The following is a 21,738-nucleotide window of genomic DNA, read 5'->3' as shown; positions in this document are numbered from 1 at the left end:
TCATTTTTATGCAGAACCATCTCCTTCCTTCTATTATTAAAATCTCTGAGCTGTTTCAAGAATATTGTTAAGGTGCTTATCTTGCTCAAAATGGTTTTGAATTCTTGCTTTGTTTGTTCTTTGAACTTTTTGGAATCTTGTTGTTTCTCCCAGTCCCATTTTACAGTTCTTTTCAATTTTGTTTGAGCCATGTCAATCATTTCCTTTCTCTGAGGTTTCATAGTTCATTCCAACGCTTCAATTATTTTGCACAATTTCTGAACCATCGCAGTCCAGTGTCAAAAGTTTGACTGGTCTTTGGCAAACTGTTCACTTGCCTTTCTTCAAACTATGCATCAGTGAAGCATTTTAAAATCAGAGTCTCTGGTCATTAACTCAGAAAGATCACTTTGCAATTTTAGCACTTCTGGTTGACAATTGGTGATTTACAATTTTTCAAGTGCTTCATTTGTTTTCTTATTGTCCATTACTGACTTTGATACATCAGTTCTTTGCTCAATTGTATCTGTATTCCACAATGAGTTTTTATTCAAAACTTCCGAATTGTGACAGTCTATTCCAATCATCATCTTCTTCATTTCCTCCATTTTACTATCAAACTCAAAAATCTCATTGACCTTTTCATGGCCAAGTTCTAACAGTTGATTAGTTTTGCTTTTTAATTTGGCATTCAAATAATTATTCTGATTTAACCAAAACAACTTTTGTTTAAGGCACTTTCTATGATACTTCATAAATACTTCTGATGATTGAAGTTTGCCAAGTTTTAACTGAAGATCAACCTTTGTTGAATTGCTTTTCCAACTTTATTCTTTGGACAGTTCATGTCCTCAGTCAGGTGTTCTACATTTCCTGACTGACTCTCAATTGTTCTCATCAGTTCACTTTTTTCATTTGTATACTCCTCTTTCATATGTGAAAGTTGATTTTCTGCATTAATCAATTTTGTTTCAATTGCTTATCAGCAATAATTCGCTCATTTTGTTCTCCACGGTGATTTTCAAAAGTTCATTCCGATCACCATGATCACCTGCTTGCTGCAATACAGTTTACACAGAATTTACAGTGCAGCAGGGGGCAATTCGGCCCATGGAGTCTGCACCGGCCCTTGGAAAGAGCACCCCACTTAAGCCCACACCTCCACACAATCCCCGGAACCAGTAACCCCACCTAACCATTTTGGACATATAGGGTAATTTAGAATGGCCAATTCACCGAACCTGCACATCTTTGGACTGTGGGAGGAAACCGGACCGGCACCCGGAGGAAGCCCACGCAAACACGGGGAGAACATGCAGACTCCGCACAGACAGTGACCCAAACCAGGAATCGAACCTGGGACCCTAGCGCTGTGGCGCAACAGTGCTGACAACAGTGCTACTGTGCCGGCCCATTGTTATCGTCACATTACTGTAATTCCCTGCATTTCAACCCAAATCATCACCTCGGATGAAATTTATTCCTCCAATAGGTAATTTAGGAATAATTCCCACTGTAACAATTCCATTTACAAAGTTACTTCTTAAATTAACTTTACACAAAGAAACTGTTTCATCCCTTCCATTAATATCCATGTTTAATACTTTCTCCTTCATAGAACATAACAGCGCAGTACAGGCCCTCCGGCCCTCGATGTTGCCTAAGGGCCTGTACTGCGCTGTAATGTTCTATGAAGGAAAAAGTATTAAACATGGATATTAATTCATAATATTTCCTGGAATACAAATTGTATCATTAGTGACAATCAATGATTGATCTGCTCCTGTATCTCTCAACATTTAAATTTGTTTCCCTTGGAAACAGAACCACCAATAGTCTGACTTCCTTCACCAGTACTCAAATAATTCTCTGACCTATCTTGGTATATATGCCCCTTTCTCAATGATTCTGTAAGAACATGTTTCACTTGTACCATTGTGACAGATTTAACAGCCATTTTCTTTTCAGATGCATCCCTTCCTACTACTGCAACTGGACTTCCATTTAATTTCCAACAATCTGGACACGTGTCCTACTTTTTTTGTACAATGGAGAAACTTCAGCACCAAATATAACTTCCAATTTTGGCACTTTCCTTTTTGATCTTTGGTGAAATACCCTGACCTTTCCCAACTGTTCCATCTTTTTTTTTTAAAATTTAGAGTACCCAATTCATTTTTTCCAATTCTGGGGCAATTTAGCAAGGCCAAATCACCTACCTTGCACATCTTTGTGTTGTGGGGGCGAAACCCACGCAAATACGGGGAGAATGTGCAAACTTCACACAGACAGTGACCCAGAACCGGGATCGAACCTGGGACCTAGGGATTGTGAGGCAGTAATGCTAACCACTGCACCACCATGCTGCCAGCTGTTCCATCTTTTTGTTGACTATTTGTTTTCTCTTCTCCTTCCCACCTTCTACTCTTCTCTGGTTTAAAAGGATGACAGAAAGAAGGTTTGGTTCGATGGACCAGTTCATAATCATCAGATAGCTCCGTTGCTTGTCCAGCAGTTTTAACCTTCTGCTCCCCAATACGTATTCGAATAACAAAAGAAAGTGAATATTTAAATTATTCTCAAAGAATCATTTCTCTGAGGCTTTCGAATGTTTTCTCTATCTTTAACACCCATACCCAACGGTCAAAATTATTTTACTTTACCCTCTTAAATTCAATAAAATTTGTCCAGGCTGTTTTCATGTGATTTGAAATGTCTGCCTATATGCCTCAGTGACCAACTCATAAGCATTAAGGATAACTTTCTTTACTACATCATAATCTTCAGATATCTCTTCCAACAAAGATGCATTCACTTCACCAATTCTACCTACCAGTCTACATTATACAAGTAATGTCCAAATTTCTTTTGGCTATGTTATCTGCTTAGCTACCTTGTCAAAATAAATAGGAAAGCTTCCACATACTTTACCTCAAAATTATGGAAAGTTTGTATAAATTTAAACATTTTTCCACCAGGTTTGTGTCTAGAACTACGTTCTTCCACAATCTGCTCTAGTGTCTCTGCTTTAACTCGAAGTCTTTTAAGCTGAACCTCTCTCGCTTTCTCCTTTTCCCTTTCCGTCATTGCCAACATCGCCATTTCCAATTTCCTTTGAAAAGTTCTCTCTTTGTCTCCATCATTTTCTTTTCCCTGCATTTCTAATTGCTTCAGTTCTATTTCCGTTTGTAATGAAAGTTTAGCCAATTCAATTGCCTCACTTTTTGGAGACATCAGACAACCCTTGCAATACTAAATGTTTCACGATACTTTCAATAATCTAAGCTTACCTTACCCCTGTAGGAAATTCTAATTCCAATTTATCTGCCAATTAAGTTAACTGAGACTTTGTTACTTTCTGCAAACTAGTCAGAGTTAAATCTTCCTTCTTCAGAAAAGTATTAACAATTTCCAACACCATTTTGGATTTAAACTTGTACAATATACCTCAGTCCAGTACCCCAGTACCGCTCTGACGTTTTATTTAAAAAAGGATTCAGATCCCACCATTTAACAATAAATCCCAGACCAAGTTTTAGTATTCAACATCCAGTAACTTGATTTTCATGTTTCAAGGATAACTAACCTTATTTCTTTTTTTTTTTTTAAATAATTTTTATTCAAATTTTCACAAAAAAGAAAATAACAGAAAATTCTAAGAACAAAAAAAAAAACAGAGCCCCCGCCCCCCCCATAATTACAAAAGAGAAACAATAAATTAACGCCCGTCATTGGCAAAAAAAATATGCAACCCAAAACAAAAACAAAGAGACCCCCCCCCCCGGGTTGCTGCTGCTGCTGACCTTTTGTTCTTACCGTTCTGCCAGGAGATCTAGGAATGGTTGCCATCTCCTGAAAAACCCCTGCACTGACCCCACTTCGGGCAAATTTCACCCTCTCCAATTTAATAAACCCCGCCATATCGTTGACCCAGGCCTCCACGCTTGGGGGCCTCGCATCCTTCCACTGAAGAAGAATTCTCCGCCGGGCTACTAGGGACTCAAAGGCCAGAATGCCAGCCTCTTTCGCCTCCTGCACTCCCGGATACACTGCAACCCCAAATATTGCGAGTCCCCAGCCTGGAATGACCCTGGATCCTACCACCCTCGATACCGTCCTTGCTACACCCTTCCAAAATTCCCCCAGCGCTGGGCATGCCCAGAATATGTGGACATGGTTTGCTGGGCTCCCTGAGCACCTAATACACCTGTCCTCGGTCCCAAAAAACTGGCTCATTCTTGTCCCGGTCATATGAGCCCTATGCAGTACCTTAAACTGTATGAGGCTAAGCCTCGCACACGAAGAGGAGGCGTTCACCCTTTCTAGGGCATCCGCCCATGTCCCCTCCTCAATCTCCTCACCCAGCTCCTCCTCCCATTTATCTTTCAGCTCCTCCACCGAGGCCTCGTCTACCTCCTGCATCACCTGGTACACTTCGGAGATCCTCCCCTCTCCAACCCATACCCCCGAGAGCACCCTGTCCTGGACCCCACGCGGCGGCAGCAGGGGGAACCCAGCCACCTGACAAACGCCCTTACTTGCATGTAGCTAAAGGTGTTCCTCGGGGGGAGCCTGAACTTCCCTTCTAGCTCACCCAGGCTCGCAAACGTCCCGTCTATGAACAGGTCCCCCAGCCTCCTGACACCTGCCTTGTGCCAACTCAGGAACCCGCCATCAATTCTCCCCGGAACAAACCGGTGGTTCCCCCGTATCGGGGACCCCATCGAGGCCCCCACCTCCCCCTGTGCCGCCTCCATTGCCCCCAAATCTTGAGGGTAGCTGCCACCACCGGGCTCGTGGTATATCTCGTCGGAGGGAGCGGCAGCAGCGCCGTTGCAAGCGCTTCGAGGCTCGTACCCACACAGGATGCCATCTCCAGCCTCTTCCATGCCGCCCCCTCCCTGTCCATTACCCACTTACACCCAATCGCTGCGTTGGCAGCCCAATAATACCCACAGAGGTTGGGCAACGCCAGCCCCCCCCCCCCCCATCCCTGCCCCGCTCCAAGAACACCAGTCTCATCCTTGGAGTCCCGTGTGCTCACACAAACCCCGTAATGCTCCTGTTAACCCGCCTGAAAAAGGCCTTCGGGATAAGGTGGGGAGGCACTGGAACAGGAACAGAAACCTCGGGAGCACCGTCATCTCGACTGACTGCACCCTACCCACCAAAGACAGCGGCAGCATGTCCCACCTCTTAAACTCCTCCTCCATTTGCTCCACCAGCCTTGTGAGGTTTAGCTTATGCAAGGCCCCCCAGCTCCTGGCCACCTGAACCCCCAAGTACCTGAAGCTCCTCTCCGCCCTTTTCAGTGGGAGCCTCCCAATCCCCCCCCTCCTGGTCCCCCAGGTGTACCACAAACAGCTCGCTTTTCCCAAAGTTAAGCTTACACCCTGAGAAATCTCCAAATTTCCGGAGAATCCCCATCGCCACCGGCATTCCCCCCACCGGGTCCGCCACATACAACAATAGGTCATCCGCATAGAGCGACACTCGGTGCTCCTCCCCACCCCGGACCAGCCCCCTCCAATCCCCCGACCCCCTCAGCGCCATAGCCAGGGGTTCAATTGCCGGCGCAAAAAGTAGGGGGGACAGGGGACACCCCTGCCTCGTCCCTCGGTATAGTCGAAAATACTCCAACCTCCTCTTATTGGTGGCCACACTCTCCATCGGGGCCTCATACAACAGCCTCACCCAACTGACAAACCCCTCCCCAAACCCGAACCTTTCCAGCACCTCCCACAAGTACCCCCACTCGACCCTATCAAAGGCCTTCTCCGCATCTAGCGCCACCACTATCTCCGCCTTCCCTTCCACCGCCGGCATCATAATAACGTTCAAGAGCCTCCGTATATTAGTGTTCAGCTGCCTCCCCTTCACAAACCCCGTTTGATCCTCGTGGATAACCTGCGGCACACAATCTTCTATCCTCGTGGCTAAGATCTTTGCCAACAACTTGGCGTCCACATTCAGGTGTCAGATCGGCCTGTATGACCCACACTGCAGGGGGACGTTGTCTAACTAACCTTATTTCTAATGTTTACCAATACAAATATAAATCCTTTAAAACTGCCTTTGTTTTCCCAACAGTAGTGATGGAGGAGTCTGGGACATTAGCTGATATGTATGATTCTTAGAGTATGTCTAAATCAATGCATCTTGCAAACTAACAACTCCAAAGACGGTACCGGTATCGCCTGCAAAATATGTATGCATCCTTCCAAGACCTCCATATTCAATAATAATAATATTTATTAGTGTCACAAGTAGGCTTACATTAACACTGCAATGAAATTGGTATGGCAATCTCTTAGTCAGTCTCTTAGTTTTGTCTTCCGTTACAGTACCTAAAGCAGACAGACCACCTTGCATCCAACCAGACAGACCACCCAGCATTGGAACTGGAGGATTACCCCGCATTGACCTAGGCACCGGAAACAACAATGTTTCGACCCTGCATGGTCCTCCTTTTTTTCATAAATTTAGAGCAATTAAGGAGCAATTTAGCATGGCCAATCCACCCAACCTACACATCTTTGGGTTGTGGGAGTGAAACCCACGCAGACACAGGAAAATGTGCAAACTCCACATGGACAGTGACCCAGGGCCGGGATTCAAACCCAGGCCCTCAGCGCATTAGGCTGCAGTGCTAACCACTGTGTACCCTAAATTCCTCCTTGATAACATCTGGGGTCTTGTGCCACAATTGGGAGAGATGTCTCACCGATTACTCAAGTAACAGCCTGACATAGTCATGTTCAGCAAATTATATCTTACGGATAACATCCCAGGCACCATCACCATTACTAGGCAAGTCCTGTCCCACCAGCAGGACAGACCCAGAAGAGGTGACGGCGACACAGTGATATACAGTTGGGAAGGAGTTGTCCTGGGAGTCCTCAACGTCAACTATGGACCGCATGAAGTCTCATGGCACCAGGTCAAATCTGGGAATGGAAATTTCCTGCTGAAATTTCCATACTGTTCACTCTCAGTTGATGAATCAGTACTCCTCCATGTCGAACACCACTTGGAGGAAGTGCAGAGGGTTGCAAGGGTGCAGAATGCACTCTGGGTGGGGCCCTTCAATATCCATCATCAAGAGTGGCTCATTGTACCACTACAGGCCGAGGTGGCTGGGTTCTAAAGGACATAGCTGCTAGATTGGGACTGCAACAGGTAGTGGGGGAACCAGAAAGAGGGAAAAACATACTTGAACTCCTTCTCACCAACCTTCTTTCTAGAGATATATCTGTCGGTGACAGTTTCAGTAGGAGTGACCACCACAATGTCCTTGTGGTGATGAAGTCCCGTCTTCACATTGAGGATATCCTCCATCATGTTGCGTGGCACTACCATTGTGTTAAATGGGATAGACTTCGAACAGATCCAGCAACTCAAAACTGGGCATCCGTGAGGTACTGTGAGCTGTCAGCAGAAGTGTATTCAACCACAATCTATAACCTCACGGTTCAGCAAATCTCCCACACTACCATTACCACCAAGCCAGAGGATCAACCCTAGGTTCAATGAAGGAGTTCAGGAGGGCATATCATGAGCAACATCAGGCATACCGAAAAATGAGGTGTCAATCTGGTGATGCTACAACACAGGCCTACTTGGTTGCCTAATAGCACAAGGAGCAAGTAATGTACGAGCTAAGTGATTCCACAACCAATGGGTCAAATCTAAGATCTGCAATCCTGCTACATCCATCAGTGAATGCTGGTGAACAATTAGAGAACTCCTGGAAGAGGAGGTTCCACAAATATCCCTATTTTCTATGAAGGAGGAGACCAGCACATCGGTGCGTTCGCAACAATTTTCAGCCAGAAGTGCCGAGTGGATGATCCATCTCTGTCTCCTCCGGAGGTCCCAGCATAACAGAAGTCAGTTTTCAGCCAATACAATTCACTCCACGTGATATCAAGAAATGGCTAAAGACACTAGAACTGCAAAGACTGTGGGCCCTGACAATATTCCAATAATTGTACTGAAGGTTTATGCTCCAGAACCTGCCACACCTCTAGCCAAGCTGTTCCAGTACAGCTACAACACTGGCGCCTACCCAGCAATGTGGAAAATTGCCCTGGTATGTTCTGTACACAAGAAACAGGAGGAATCAAAACTGGCCAATTACTGCCCCATCAGTCTACTCGTGATAAAAGCAAATTACTGCAGATACTAGAATCTGAAACAAAAACAAAAAATACTGGACAATCTCAGCAGGTCTTACATCATCTGTGAAGAGAGAAGGGAATCTACGATTGAGCATCAGTAAGGTGATGGAATGGGTCATTAACAGCACTATCAAGTGACACTTATTCAACAATAACCTACTCACAGCCGTTCAGTTTGGGTTCTGCCAGGGTAACTCAGCTCCTGACCTCATTACAGCCTTGGTTCAAACATGGACAAAAAAGCTGATTGCCCGATGTGAAGTGACTGCTTTTAACTTCAAGGCAGCATTTGACCGAGAACAGCATCAAAGGGCCCGAGCAAAATTTGAGTCAATGGGAATCAGGGGGGAAATCCTTTGCTGATTGGTACAAAGGAAGATGATTGTGGTGATTGGAGGTCAATCATCTCAGCTCGAGGACATCACTGCAGAAGTTCCTCAGGGTATTGTCCTAGACCCAAACATCTTCAGTTACTTCATCAATTAACTTCTTTCCATCATAAGGTTAGAAATGGGGATGTCTGCAGATGACTGCACAATGTTCTGCATCATTCGCGATTGCTCAGATACTGAAGCAGTCCATGTCCAAATGCAACAAGACCTGGACAATATCCAGGCTTGGGCTAATAAGTGGCAAATAACATTTGCACCATATAAGTGTCAGGTAATGACCATCTCTAAGAAGGGAGGATCTGATAATCGCCCCTTGACATTCAATGGCATTACCATTGCTGAATTCCCCACTATCAACATCTTGGGGGTCACCATTGATCAGAAGCTGAAACTAGACAAGCTATATGCTACCAAAGCAGGTCAAAGGCTAAGAATTCTGTGGTGAGTAACTCACCTCCTGACTTCCCAAAGCTTGTCCACTATCCAATAGGCAAAAGTCAGTGCAAAAGGCAGGAATGTAATGGACTACTCTCCACTTGCCTGAGAGTGCAACTCCAAAAACACTCAAGAAACTTGACATCATCCAGGACAAAGCAGCCTGCTTGATTGCTACCCCTTCCACAAACATTCAATCTTTCCACCACCACCGATGAATAATGGCAGCCACATGTACCATCTAAAGATGCACTACAGGAGCACACCAAGGCTCCTTTGGCAGCACCTTCCCAACACACAACCACCATCATTCAGAAGGACAAAAGCAGCAGATACCTTGGAACACTACTCTCTGGAGGTTCCTCTTCAAGTCACTCACCACCCCGACTTGGCAATGTACGCCGTTCCTTCACAGTCGCTGGGAAAAAATCCTGGGTCAGCACTCAAAGTGCACCCACACCTCAGGGACTGAAGTAGTTCAAGAAGTCAGCTCACTGTCACCTTCTCGAGGGCAACTAGGGATGAGCAATAAATGCTGGTCGAGCCAGCAATGCCCGTAGCTCATAAATGAACTTTAAAAAATAAATAAACACCTCTTATCAAAATAAAGTATGACATAGTATGTGACTGTGACAAAGATAGATGCCTCCTCCAATGGTTCTCCACTATCATCTAGCTGGAACTTGATTCCATTCTCATCTCTCTAAATCATGGCCAGCGTATCACTTGCAGAGGTTATCTTCTTGCTCCTGCACTGTTACATCTGGCATCACCAAGCATCTATCATTGTATCCTCCTATTTCTCGATATACTGTCCCTCGACCACATCATCCGAAAATACAAGGTTAGCTTTCACATGTATGTAGATGACACCGAGTTCTACCTCATCAAAGTTAAAAGTGGAACAAGCTTCTCAAGACAATTATTGGGTATAGAATTAGTAGTCACGTGGAAATATGTGGGTTGATTAGGAAGAGCCAGCATGGATTTCTAAAGGGAAAATAGTGTTTAACTTGCTGGAGAGTTTTGAAGATGTAACAGAAAGGATCAATGAGGGGAATGCCGTTGTTGTCGTGTACGTTGACTTTCAGAAGGCATTCGATATAGTGCCACAACAGACTTGAGAAACGTTGTAGCTCATGGGATAAAAGGGACACTATCAATGTGGACATAAAATTGGCTGAATAATAGGAAGCAGAGTGTAATGCTCAATGGATATTTTTCAGGCTCGAGGAAGGTTCCCCAGGGGTCGGCATTAGTACCCTTACTTTTCCTGACATACTGTCATAATCTAGGTCTTGGTTTGCAGGGAACAATTTCAAAGTTTTTGGGTGACACAAAACTTGGAAGCATTGTAAACGGTGAAGGGGAAAGTGCAGAACTTCAAAAGGACAGAGACAAGTTGGTGGACTGGGCAGATATGTAGCAGCTGAAAGTTAATGCAGAGAAGCGTGAGGTGATGAATTGTGGGAGGAACATGGAGAGACAATAGAAAATTAAGGGGTAAAATTCTTAAAGGGGTGCAGTATCAGAGGGACCTGGGTGTATCGGTGCATAATCATTGAAGGTGGCAGGACAGATGGAGAGAGCAGTTAATAAAGTAGATAATATTTTGGGCTTTATTAATAGGGACACAGAGTAGGTGGCGCAAGGTGGTTATGCTGAACAAGACCTAGTTAGACCTCAACTGGAATATGGTGTACAATTCTGGGTGCCACACTATAGGAAGTATATGAACACATTTGAGAGTGCACAAGAGGTTTACAAGAATGGTTCAAGGGATGAGAAACTTCAGTTATGAGGATAAATTGGAGAAGTTGGAGAGCACACCATAATGCTCATTTGGAGAGCTGGTGGATACACAATGGGCCAAATGGCCTCCTTCTGCACCATGACGATTTTGTGGTTTGTGATCTCTTTTGGCTCCTTCACTGTTGACTGCTTATGTGACATTGAGTACTGGATGAGCAAAAATTTCCCCAAATAAACATCTAGATCCCGAGATGTTTTTTTGGCCTCGAGAGGAGTTTCTGATCACATACTCATACTATCACTAGGAGTGGCTATGTTTTTCTCCGTAACGTCACTTGACCTCATCTGTCTGCATGCATCTGCTGCCAAAATCCTCAATCATTTCTTTCACACCTCCAGAGTGATCAACTCGATCATACTCCTAATTCTGCAAGTTTCAGGTATCCAAAATTCTGTTGCTCATGGTCTTAACTCACACCAAGTCTTGTTCACCTATCACGTCTGTGCTCACAAATTGGCTTCCTGGTTGCATAATGGTTTTCAAACCCCTCAATGGCCATGTCCCTCACTGTGCTGCCTCCAGCCTCACAACCATGTAATACACCTGCGCTCATTTAATACTGGCCTCTTCGAATCTCTGTGATGGCCACCTTTTCAGTTGCCTTGGTCCTAGCTCTGAAAATGCCTCCTTAAACATCTCTGCCTTTCTATCTTGCTTTCCTCCTTTAAAATACTCTTTAAAACTTAACCTATTTGACAAGACTTTTGGTTATCTCACCCAATAAATACCATCAGTGGTTCGATGTCATACTTTGTTTTACAATGCTCCTGTGAAGCACTTGGGAAGTTTTATTACGTAAAAGACACAATATAATGTAGAATGCAGCTGTTGATACTTAGCTAGCCTGTGACACAAGTCCTCAGATGCTCGTGAGGAAGATTGACTGGGCTGTGAATGCCTTTGCAGTAACCAAATTCAGTGCCTAGCTTAATGCTGGGTGGCCTGTGGGAGTTTATTCTTATATATTTTTTCTAAAACAGTTCGGGCACTATCTCCAGAAGTCCTGCAACCATATGAAAGTCAAGGAAAAGAAAGAACATGATGAAGATAATAGGGTAGCCGAGATGGCGAGGTGGACGTGATGGTTCAGGGAACTGTTGTCATGTCTGGTTGGGAAGTAGTCAGGCAGAGTTGAGAGGTTGGTCTGGCCGACGATATTGGGCGGTGGGACATAGTTTCATTGGGTTGGGTGGTCGGGAAGATAGTCAGGTAGGTGGAGAACGTTACTTGGGGAATTAGTCATGACGCTTGATAGATTTACGCAGCTGTTAAACCAGGCATTAAACTGTCCAACATTCCCTGGGGTAAGCATGCATTTAAGTCCTGCACATCTGGGAAAAGTCTCCACACTGAGCTCGCAGTCGCAGACATTCAACTTGGACAACAGCGAATCTGCCCGGGCAATTTCCACTATGTCTAAGGTCACGACTTCCCCTGTCCCATCATTCATTTTTCAAAATACATCCCATCTCTGACAATCCAGGGACCAGAAGGTTTGGGCCAAGGTCTTAAGAGTGATATTTACTGGGTTGCTTACTGTGTCACATGCTGTACAGCCTCTGGAAAGGAAGATTAGGAAGTTCAACATGTGGTTTCATGAATGTGCCAGAAGGAAGAGCTCATATTTTTGAGTCTTTCGGTGAATCTGCAGTGCATACTTTCTTAAACCAACTAAATATTTCTATAGATGTTGTGCTCATCCAAAGCCAATTCCACGTGTTTATATTTCAAAGTCTTTGAGACAAAGGTCAACAGGGCTGAAGGGCCTGTTCCTGTGCTGTATTGTTCTTTGTTCTTTAGGGTTTTGGCCACGGGTGGTATCATGACCAGTACAGGCTTGGAGGGCCGAAGGGCCTGTTCTTGTGCTGTATTGTTCTGTGTTCCATCAGCCTACTTGGAGAACCTTTTGTATTTGTAAGAACTAATACACTTATTTTGTGATCTGTATACACAAGTACTCAATTCTTTTTTCTCCTCCACTGTTTGCAGTTTCTCACCATTAAGAAAACAAGGTGAATTAACTCACATTTCCTCACATCAGGTATCAAAACTGATTGTGTCCATTCATTTTTTTCCATCTTACCCTTTTGCAACTCTTACAAATTTCTTTGCATGTTTTTGTTTCTTCACAGTATTTTTAGTCTGCTGCATTTCTACTTGTTTCAGTTTGATGAATGGAGGTTGATGGCTATATATCTATTCGGTGGAGTGTAATTACTGAAGGAGTAATTGTGCCAAGGGCTGATGGAGGGTTCCTAAACAATTTTGGGGCTTAGATGCCCTATTTTCACCTCACTGAAAATGTTGAGATACAGAAAATTTGTTGTCAGTTGCAATGATTCTGTCTGTTCTATTCCAGATTAGGGTTCAAGAATTTATGATAATTTTTCTTTATTAATTTATGGGATGAGGGTGTCGCTCCGTCGGCCGACATTTATTGCCCATCTCTAGTTTCCCTTCAGGGGGTGGTGATGACCCGCCTTCTGGAACCGCTGTGGTCCCTGTGGTGTAGGTACAATGCTGTTATTACTGCTCAGTAAAGGGGTTGGAAGGTGCAATACAAAATATTTAAGACTCATTTGAACTGCTGAGGAATTGGGAATGCTGGGTTACTTGTGACTGACCACAATCTCGGATAACTGGTGGTGGAAGGGGGAATGTCAATTTATGTTTAGTGCGGCGGGAGAGATGGACGTGGCAGTTGGTCGTTGTTGGGTAGAATGTTTCTCCAAAGTTCATTCATGCAGTTTGCTTGTAGTAAACTATGCTGACTGCTTTTATATAGAAACTACAATATAAAATATCATCCACAATCTAACAACTATAGCTTATGGTCAGTTGTATATATTTAATGGCTGGCGTCCATCTCACTATTCCTGAAGAAGTACATGGACCCTGCAGATTGTGGGTCGTATCCTCCAATCTCTGTTAAGCGTGGATGTCAACCTATTGGCCAAGTTATTGGAGATAAGGTTGGAGCCTCGCCTCCTGGAGGTAAAAGGGGAGGATCAAAGGAGTTGTGGGGGGGATGTTGTCGAATGTGTGTCGGTTCCTGAACGTGATGCTTACTCCTGCAGCCGCGCCAGTTCAGGAAATCATTGCATCAATAGACGTGGAGAAAGCGTTTGACCAGGTGGAGTGAGGGTACCTTTACATAGTGTTGGAGAAGTTTGGGTTTGGTCCTGGGTTTGTGCCGTGGGTGCGGTTGCTGTATGCGGCTCCGGTCACTAGGGTTTGTACCAACACAATGAGCTCCAGATCCTTTCAGTTGTACTGGGATACGAGGCAAGGGTGTCTGATGTCTCCCACGTTGTTTACGCTGGCCATTGAGCCGTTGGCCATTGCGTCGAGCGCTTATTTCCACTTTTAGTTGGGCGACAAGGCCTCAAAAATCCGGATGGCGGTTCTTCAGAGGGAAAGACAGACAGGGAGCTTAGCATTTTCAAATATGCTGTATTATTATTCGGCAGCAAATGCAGAGAAGGTCCTGGGATGGTGTGCAGACCCGGGGGCTCTCTGGGTTCAGATAAAGTTGGAGTCATGTAGGGGGAAAGTTTGGGGCACTGGTAACAGCACCACCTCTAGTTGTGCCAGCAAAACAGTCAGCGAATCCAGTGGTGGTGGTGACGCTAAAACTATGGAGACAACTCGGCCAGTATTTTAAGTTGGGCGCAGCTTCAAGGCTGGCTCCAATTTGTGCTAATCACCTATTTCAGCAGACAAGGCTGGATGCCACATTTTGTGTGTGGAGTGAGAGAGGGCTGGCGAGGGTGTGGGATTTACTTTTGGAGGGCCGGTTTGTCAGCTTGGAGGAGCTGGGGGAGAAGTTTGGGCTGGTAGACTCGGACATGTTTAGGTACCTTCAGGTGCGGAGTTTTGTCAAGAGTTTTTTTTGGGCTTTTCCGGTGTTGCAGCCACCTTTCTTATTGGGAGCGGATTTCTCTCCTATTCGGGGTCAGAGGAGGGCAGTACATCCCGCACGTATGTGCGGATAGCGGGGGAAGAGTTGAGTTTGGTAAAAGGGGTGAAAGTGAAACGGGTGGAGGAACTGGGGCCAATGCTGGAGGAGGAAGTGTGGAGTTAAGCGTTGTGGAGGGTGAATGCTATGTCGTCGTGAGCGAGACTGAGCCTTATGCAGTTAAAGGCAGTGTTTTGTGCGCACCTCACTCAGGCGAGGAGCCTTTTTTGTTTCAGATGGTGGAGGATGGGTGCGAGCGTGGTCCTGCACACCACACTTCTGGTCCTGTTCCAAGCTGGTGGGTTTCTGGAAGTCCTTTTTTGCTACCATGTCGACGATCCTAAATATGGAGCTAGAACCATGCCTCCTCGCGGCTAAATATGGCGTTTCGGATGTGCTGGAGCTGCGGAGGCGGATGTCTTGACCTTCCCCTCGTTGGTAGCCCGGTGGCAGATTCTGTTGCACTGGAGGCTGGCAGCACCTAGTGCTTTGGCTTCGCTAGGGGATTTGATACGTTTTTGCACCTCAAGAAGGTCAAATACACCGTGAGGTTGCCGATTGAAAGGTTCTATCGGAGATGGCGGCCATTTATATTGTATTTCAGAGAATTGGCCACTGTTAGATGTTTGTGAGGGGGTGGGGTAGCTGGGTTCTTTTGGCCTTTTTCTGTTTTATTTTTCTTTGGTAGGGTGTGTGTGTGTGTGTGTGTGTGTGGGGGGGGGGGGGGGGGGTTGTATGGGGTTGGTGTTTTATGTTGCGGCTGGCACAGACATGGTGGATTGATTGGCCTCTTTCTGCACCGTAACTTTTCCATGGATCTAAACAGAAGCAGAGACGACAACAATATAGAAATAATGATGAATTTGTATTAAAATATTGGCCACGCTGCAGTTCAAGGATTGTGTGCAATTTTCAGAGCTCCATTATTAGAAGAACTTTAAAAGCTATTCAAACCATACAGCACAGGTTCACCAGGATAATGCCAGGGATGGGAGACAAGTTATAAGCAGATATCAAGATATTATTTTACTGGAATAGAGAAGGCAAAGAGGAGATTTAAATGAGTAGTTTCAAAATTAAGAAGCATTTGCAGTGAATCAGGAAACACATTCATCTCAATAGCAAGTTAAAGACAAGAAATTATCCATTCAAAATCTCACTAAGAGTGAGGAGGGTTATTGGAAGAAATTTGTTTTGCTGGAGCATGGTATAACTGGACATAAGGTGCCCTTAAAGCACAGAGTGTTGCATTCTATCTGCGAAATGGGACACATAGCACAATATATACAGCTATAGGGAATGAGTATAAGAACATTAAAACTAGGATAAAGAAAAGAACAAACGATCCCATGAGCCTACTCTGCCATTCAATATGATCATCTTTTACCCCAATTCCACTTTCCCACCTGCTAGCCATATTCCTCCATTCCACGAGACCAAAACTTTGTCTGTTGCATTCTTCAATATATTTAAAGATGGAAAATCCACAACTCTCTGGGGTAACAAATTTCAAAGATTCACAAACCTTTAAGTGAAGTAATTTCTCCTCATTTCAGTCCTAAGTGATCAGCTTCTTACCCCTTGTGTTCCAGATTCCTAAGTCCCTTCAGAATCTTCTATGTTTCAATGAGACCAACTATCATTCTTCTAAATTCCAGCGTGTAGGCTCAATTTAATCAGTCTCTCATCCCAGAAACTAATCTAGTGAACCTTTGCTATACCACCCCAATATTAGTGTATCCTTCCGTAAATATGGAGCCACAACCGAGTACATACGCCAGGTGTGATCTCTCCAATGTCCTGTACAGTTATAAAAAGATTTCCTTATTCTTGTACGCCAATCCATTTGCAATAAAGAAAGACCAACTTCCTAATTGCTTACTGTACCAGCATGTTAATACCGCTCTCCTTGTCCATACAGGAGGGTGAAATTAGATTTGGAATGAGAAAGCACACATGCAATAGGTCAAATAGGCTTCCTCTGTGCTGCAAACATGTTTCCATTAACACCATCACATGAAAAACATAATTTATCAGTGCAGAGTTCACACCAATGTTGTGCTGCTAGTAAAAGATTCTATCCAAAACAATATATATCCAATATAGGAGAAATGGCATGTATTCTGAACACAGATCCTTCTAAAATTTACAGCATTGTAACTGAATTGTCACATCAATTTAGAGAAACGCAGAACCTATTCACTTCAATTTGCAATTTATGGACGACCAAGCTCTGCTCAGACATAAAATTCCGAACAGCATATTAAATACATAAAATGTCTTGGTAGTAAAATCCAGACACCACAAGGATTGCACTCACCTATAAGCGAGTGCGACAGCCCATGCACTGGCAGCACAATAAAGGCAATCTCGAACTTTGGCATTATTACTATTGCCAATTGTTTTGTTGGGGAAAAGACCTGTTGCAGGACTCTGGTAGTTTAGTACAGTTGATTTTACTGCAAATAAACAAAAAGACATGAATTAATAATTGCTTACTGTCACAAGTAGGCTTCAATAAAGTTACTGTGAAAAGCCCCTAGTGGCTACATTCCGGCACCTGTTCCGGGAGGCCGGTATGGGAATTGAACCCGCGCTGCTGGCCTTGTTCTGCATTACAAGCCAGCTGTCACACACTAATTGGCTCATGGCCACAGAAATCTGCTGATTAATTAGAGATCATATTGTTTCAGCTGCTAGAAATTAACCATCCTGGGTTATATGATCATGTTACACTAGAAAAAAGGTAAATTCGCTTGCTAAAAAGGTTTCAACAGCGTTGATCAACTGCTTCAAAAGTTATCATGCAATCAAGTATAAGGATGGCAAGTAACAGTTCTGCCGAAAGTGTCAACAACTGGATGGGTAATAAAACTCTAGATTATCTTGCTTCCAGCTCCAAAGACTTGTTTGATCCAAATGGAATTGGTCTTTTTTTGCAAGCGGTGTTTGAGAAAATTTCAGTATAAAATTCTGATGTAGTAAATAAGTGATATACTGTTATTAATCACTCTTGCAGCGGGCAGCACAGTGGTTAGCACTGCTGCCTCACAACGCTGAGGTCCCTGGGTTCGATCCCGGCTCCGGGTCACTGTCTGTGTGGAGTTTGCACATTCTCCCATTGTCTGCGTGGGTCTCACCCCCACAACCCAAAGATGTGCAGGGTGGGTTGGTTGGCCACGCCAAGTTGTCCCTTAATTGGGAAAGGGAAAAAAATATACGGTATTCGAAATTTATAAAAAATACAAAAAACAAGAATCGCTCTTACATGATGAGGTGGAGAACATACATCAAGGACAGATATTATTTCTGAAACGGGGCTGCATCATTCTGATTGAAGCCTGACATCTGAAGATCAAAATCACTAGACAATTAACAATTATAAAGTGCACATTGAGTGGCCGTTTCCTAATATCAATTGTTTTCAGCATCGTAAATTAATTTCTCCAGTGGCGATAGCAGATGCATCTGATCCAGTTAAAGATCCCGGCACAGGCACTCACAGCAAACCAATTTCATTGAGCACAAGTTGTCTGTTGCAGCAGACATGGCGTGGAATTTACTGGCTGTTCATGCCGGTGGGAAATACCGGTCCCATGCCAACACACGTGTTTCTCGGTGACGAGGGGTATAATTAATGGGAAATCCCGTTGATACTAGTACATCCCGCTGGAGGGCCGCCTCCGTCGGTAAATCCAACCCATGAGATTTGAATCCAATACATGTGCTCAGAAGGAAGTCTGGAGCTTCTATTGCTGACTGATATTTTAAATGTTGATTCCGAGTGTTGCTGGTGAGAATGAAAAAGAAGCCCAAGCAAGTTATATTCAGTGAAGATGGAGGATGCTCAATGGTAGCCTACTGGCCTGAGTCAGAAGGTTGTAGGTTTTAAATTCAACTTTGGGAACTTGAAATATAATCCAGAAGTATGGTCTTTCAGAAGAAAGTTAAACTGAAAACACTATGTCCTCCCACATGTATATCAAAGATCACATGGTATTATTGCAAACAAAATTTCCTCCCTGGATAGTACTGGTCACTCAACCAACATAATACAGATTAATTGACCATTAACACATTATTGCTTTTGAGACTGTGTATAATAACTTCCATGTTTCTCTACATTGCAACAGTGCTACAGTACTACCACACTTTAAAATTACTTTATTGACTGTAAAGTACCATAGAATGTTCTGAAATTGTGGAAGGCACGATATAAATGCTGTTCAATCAGAACTTGTTTGATTGCCTTTGGGGGGCTGGAGAGAAACTTGCTGTCGAGGAACTTGCTAGAGCTTTTTTTCTCCTAAATTTTATTTTACCTCTTCCAGGAGATAGTGTTGCTAGGTTGGGGAGTGAATGGGGGTCAAGGTATATATAAATTGAACCATGGCAATATGAGACAGTTGATCAGTTCCTCGGCTTGATCTTTGTACATCGTATGTTCTTTTTCATTTAATTTACAGTGCAGAAGGAGGTCATTTGACCCATCGAGCCTGCACCAGCTCTTGGAAAGAGCACCCTACTTAAGCCCACACCTCCACCCTATCCCCGTAACCCAGTAACCCCATCCAACACTAAGGGCAATTTTGGACACCAAGGGCAATTTAGCATGGTCAATCCACGTAACCTGCACATCTTTGGACTGTGGGAGGAAACCGGATCACTCGGGGGAAACCCATGCAGACACGGGGAGAGCGTGCAGACTCGACACAGACAATGACCCAGTCCAGGAATCGATCCTGGGATACTCAAGAACGTTATTTCGAAAAGAAAAAAAATAACTTGGTCCAAATGTTGTTCCCTGCAATGATTGCTTATCTTCATCCATCCTTTTCACAATCTAGTCTCAGTTTCATATTTTGCACATTCCCTCAGGTTTTGTTAGGTGTGTCTGCAATCTTTCTTTGATCTTCAGCTGGGATAAACTTCCTATCGGCCACTAAAGCTCAATATAGAAGTAAAAAAGCACATTAGTATAAAGTATGTGGTATATAAACTGTAGATATCCTTCCAGTCACACAGATTCTGCTTGTAATCTTTTATTCTATCCTGGTGCACGTTTGATCTTGTCTTTTCTTGGGATATGTATCTTGCGCTATGTCCCTGGAGGATCCTGATTGGCGTTTTGCGAAGGTGAGTCAAAGTAAACTGCAGAAATTCTTTGTTTGCCCATGGCAGTCTTTTGCTAGGGTGGAGCCCAGCTTGCAGTGGCATTGTTACTGATACATGGGCATTTGCCACGGCAATGCTGTGCGCATCCGATGATGGCAGTCATTGAGAATCTTGTTCTGGCTGGTGCAGGTCATTAGGATTCACTTTGAGGTATCTTTGGGAGAATGGTGGCGGCGCATGAGCGAGTTCTTGCGTTTCCCTGGTAAGGACCCACCCTTGAGACCCTGCTGCATGACATGTCATTTATCTGGATGGGTTCGGGAGGTAGGAATCGGGCAAGGTGTGTCCATGATCCCGATCCCTGACAAGAAGTGGGAGACATCTTCCCAATTGAGTTTGAAGATTGGCTGCCATGCTTTAGTAATCTTGATTTGGAGGTAGAGTGCATCAGGTTTGATGGATCTCAGAATATCCTATCCTGAATGCTCATTGCGAGAGGTTGGAAGTGGCCGAGCAGATCGATCACCCACCCGCCTCACCCCAAGCCAAGGCTGAAATTAGTTGTTTGAATGTCGGAGTGGTGGCATGGTGGAAGTGAAGATGCTTCCTTTGTTAGAATCGTTGAGAAATTATTGGGTAACTTGACGATTCTGCTTCTCTTCAGTGAAGGGGTCTCTTCGGTTGGGGCTGCTGTAATCATCTTTGTTAGTAGCAGTGGGGGAGGTGAACTGCCCTGGGTGTAGCTGAGGAAGTGCAGGACCGACTGAGGCATAGATTTTGGGGTGTGCTGGAGGTTCTAGGGGCGCTGATCTTTAGTGTATCGGGAGTGTGCTGTGCTAGGCCAGGTCGGGTGCTGTCGATATACTTTTTCCCCCTGAAGCTTGGGTTGTCCCTTCTCGAAGGCACTTATTAGAGGCATCCTGAGAAGACTCTTCTGTGCACAGGGGCCTGGGATTGAGCAGAGTTATGTACTTCAGCTGATATCCTATTGCATCTCTTGTAGTCAGGACACTTCTTATTTGATCAAGTTGTTTTTCCCCAGTCTTTTTTAAAAAAAAATCAACGGTGGCGAGCACGTGCCGGGAAATACGGACCCACAGTTAAGTTCTGACCGTTTATTATCTTGTGATCCACTCCTGGTAGCTCTCCATCCTTTTTATTGGGAGTTGTTGGCGGTACTTATCCTGATCAGAATATTTAGCTGTTGGTCCTCTCAGTATAATTTTGTAGAATTATGCCGATTGTGTACTGGGGTTATGTTGCGTTGTGTGGTATATATGTAACATCCTTTTAGAACTAGAGTTATCGCAAATGTTTTTTCTTCTTTTTATGGGTGGGGATAATGAGTTCGTAATTGGATCCTGCAGGGGTTTTGATGGGTCTGGTATGCGAGGGAAGGAGGTGGCGGTGTGTCATTGATGTCTCAGGCACTGCTAGAGTTGAGAGGGATACATACTGATGCGCGTCTGAACATAGCGCAAAAAGTGTACCCTGAACCGTCATGGTAATTACGGGCATTCACCAGGTGTGAAGGCGTGCATCATTTCTCCCTTATTCTCTGGTGCAGCTTTCAGAGATAATGAGTTGTATTTCATGATTGTTTTGACCTAGTTGTATTGCTAGTCTCACTCCCCTCTATATACATGCACGTTCAGCCTTTTTTTTTCATGCAGTGCTGTACCATTCTTGTGGCTTTGTTGCATTGTTAAAATGTAAAATCTCAATAAATCTTTTTTAAATTAAAGAAAAAAGTATTTATAATAATTTGTTACAGACTTTTACTAAACCAAATGAAAGTCCAAAGTCTTGTCAGGAGTTGGGTCATGACTGTTAAACATGAATTCAAAATCCCAAAAATGCAGGAAG

General features: G+C 44.2%; 1 protein-coding gene across 3 annotated transcripts in view; it reads right to left on the bottom strand.

Annotated features, from left to right (window-relative positions):
* phkb (phosphorylase kinase, beta) overlaps positions 1–21,738 on the bottom strand; it is a 408,331-nt gene that overhangs the window by 340,373 nt on the left and 46,220 nt on the right. For all 3 annotated transcript variants that reach the window (XM_038806656.1, XM_038806654.1, XM_038806655.1), the window contains one exon: positions 17,078–17,216. In XM_038806656.1, coding sequence (XP_038662584.1) covers positions 17,078–17,216 — 139 coding nt within the window. The remainder of the gene's footprint in view (positions 1–17,077; positions 17,217–21,738) is intronic.

Source organism: Scyliorhinus canicula, chromosome 9 (genome assembly GCF_902713615.1).
Source record: "Scyliorhinus canicula chromosome 9, sScyCan1.1, whole genome shotgun sequence".
Taxonomy (NCBI): Eukaryota; Metazoa; Chordata; class Chondrichthyes; order Carcharhiniformes; family Scyliorhinidae; genus Scyliorhinus; species Scyliorhinus canicula.
Note: the sequence above shows the minus strand (reverse complement) of the source record. Positions and strands in the feature narration are given on the sequence as shown.